At 40.9% G+C, this 2,661-nt stretch overlaps 1 protein-coding gene across 1 annotated transcript in view; it reads right to left on the minus strand.

Annotated features, from left to right (window-relative positions):
* Positions 1 to 1,321: 1,321 nt before the first annotated feature.
* LOC107107651 (aminopeptidase O-like) overlaps positions 1,322 to 2,661 on the minus strand; it is a gene marked incomplete at its 3' end in the record, with an annotated part of 9,034 nt that continues 7,694 nt past the window's right edge. Inside the window, exon 2 of the mRNA XM_015407950.1 lies at positions 1,322 to 1,488. Coding sequence (XP_015263436.1) covers positions 1,322 to 1,488 — 167 coding nt within the window. The remainder of the gene's footprint in view (positions 1,489 to 2,661) is intronic.

Here is a 2,661-nt window from a genome sequence, read left to right on the forward strand (position 1 = left end):
TAAATATACCTGAATACAAAATAGTGAGAGCAAAAGTATTCTTTGTCTGTACAGCCCTGCTCTGAATTCAGTTTCTTGCACATACAGAAGCATGACTGTGTGCTGCACATTTACCTGGGAGTGAGCTGAACAGGACATAGTGGATTCATTTCCTAGTAAACATGTATAAAATGGCACTTCATAAGACTGAAATAGGGAATAGCTTTTGTTAACTCCATTGGCCCCTCAATTAGCCAGGGTTTCCAAGAGCTACCATGGGCTTCCAGAAGATGATTCCTTGTATTACACATGAACATAAGATGCTTGATTCGAACACATATGCTGCTGCTATTCCCTTAGCAGCATTATGTGTGGCTATCTATGAAGATCAGAGCTTCCATAATTTTGTACTCCTAGCCCTGAATCTAGTTAATTTGTTCACTGAGGTAAAGATGAAGTCAGGCAAATAATGCTCAAAACAGAAGGATTATGCTTCACAGACCTTCACATGAGAATCACTAGAAGAAAGTATCATTCAAGATGCTTTACAAATCAATCACAAGACAATGAACCAACAAATAAATGCCTTAAAACAATGTAGGCTGCACTGATTTTTGTATTAACACAGCATCACATACCATATGAACATCACTCCATTTTTGCATATTTAGCTACACCTGAAAAACTCGGGAGATCAGGCTAATAAGAGCTATTACAGAAGGGATCCCATTGTTATGGGGGCACTCTAACTAAAACAATGGTTTGTGTCAAACACCTGTTCATGGAGGGCACATAGAGTTTTCCTGCACTGCTCTCCATTATTGCAACTCTTTCCAACACCCTCCCCCCCATCATTTCAGGGGCTTCAGACCCATATTATTTAGTGGGGTGGAGTGAAGAGGAATAAGCAAATGAAACTGCTCCTTTCTCTCAGCAGAGCTGTGCCTCCAGAAGGAGGGAAAGGAGTAATTTCACCCCCATCCCTCCTCAGTCCAGCCCCCTCCCCATCATGTGGCCATTTCTCCAAGGAGGTCCCAAAGTTAAATGCTCAGGGACAGAAGGGTCTTCAGAAATGGAGAAGAATGCAGGAAAACTTTGTGTTACTTGTATTTTCATGCAATTTACTTTGCAAGGAGAGACAAAGGACTGATGAGGAAGGAAGGGGTCATCACTGAGGAATGAGAAATGTGAAAGTCAGAAACTAGGAGCAGACACAGGCAAAGTCAAAAGGGGCAAAAGGAGAGCTTGGAGTGTCAGCATGCAATTTATCAGATTTACTGTCCCAGTGTTAACACATCTTCCCAATGACATTTTGTGCCACATATAAAGATGCACACTGTACCTTCCTCAAATTCAGTTGGTTCCGCAGCATTTTCACCACTCATTAAAACAACAAAGCATGCATCTGCTCGGACTGTAGCCTGCCATGTTGACATGGCAACAGGCGGTTCTTGGCATGGAAAAAGAGCCCTGTTGTTTATTGGTGATCCTACTGTATAAACACATGGCCTATAGGGAAAAAAGAAATATCAAATGAAGTAATATGCACTGTAAAAGTCAGTACAGAAAATACCAAGTTCTCAATAGTAACAAAAATTCCAATTATCAATACCCTAGTTCATCTGTTCTTTATATAGGTTGAGAGTGTTAGAGATAAATCTTTAAATGAAAAATCCATCATTCCTGGGTTGTTGTTCTGTTTCTTCACAATAAAGAGGCAAAGTAAAAACACTACAGCATATATTTCTGTCTTCACACTTATATGTTATCTGCAAAGCAGTATCACTCCCTCGTTACTGGGAATCATGTCATTGGTGGAAACATCCATAAACCTACCACCTATCATCATCAATATATCTAATCATCAGCATGGCAAAATCTATGGATATTTAAATACAAATATCTAATCATCAGCATGGCAAAATCTATGGATACTTAAATACAAAGACTGGAGCCATGAGCAGGTAAAACAGATCTTTCTAGAAACCTAAGACAAGCACCAGGTATGTAGAAAAATCTGAAATCTTTAAAAATATATACTAGTTGGTGAAAACTTTAAAAAAAATATACTAATTGGTTAAAACTCCCCAAACTAATAGAAGCAGCACCTGTAGCTTTAAGAAACAAATGCCCTCAGTGGCCATTGCTAGGCAACCACAACAGCACTTCCAGCATTCAAGTCATGGTTTCTGTCAGTAAAAGGAAGGGGGAAGAGTCAGGGCCCTGTCCAAGGCTGTTCTGGCCTTTGAGGGAGAATTCCCTGGGGCCAGACGCAGCAGTAACCATAGACCAACTTCCTACCATGTGACTTACATGACTCACCCAGGCCTGGCTGCTTGCTACTTCAAACAGCACGCACCCCACAAAATCCAGTGTGGTGTAGTGGTTGGAGATTCAGAGTAGGATCTGGGAGTCCCAAATTTGAATCTCCATTCTGCAGTGGAAGCTCACTGGTGGACTTTTAGCTAGTCACACATTCTCAGCTTAAACTACCTCACAGCATTGTTGTGAGGATAAAGAGATTATATAAACTGCTCTGGCTCTTCATTGTGGATAAAGGCATGGAATAAATGCAGTAAACAAATATCAATACAGCTAAAAATGAGGGGCAGATAAAAGGTAGGTTGGTGGGTGGGAAGGAGAGAAAGAAGCAGCGAAAGGGGCTACAAGGAGGAGGGAAAG

The sequence above is a fragment of the Gekko japonicus genome, unplaced genomic scaffold, assembly GCF_001447785.1.
Source record: "Gekko japonicus isolate JY-2015 unplaced genomic scaffold, Gekko_japonicus_V1.1 scaffold6677, whole genome shotgun sequence".
NCBI classification, from domain to species: domain Eukaryota; kingdom Metazoa; phylum Chordata; class Lepidosauria; order Squamata; family Gekkonidae; genus Gekko; species Gekko japonicus.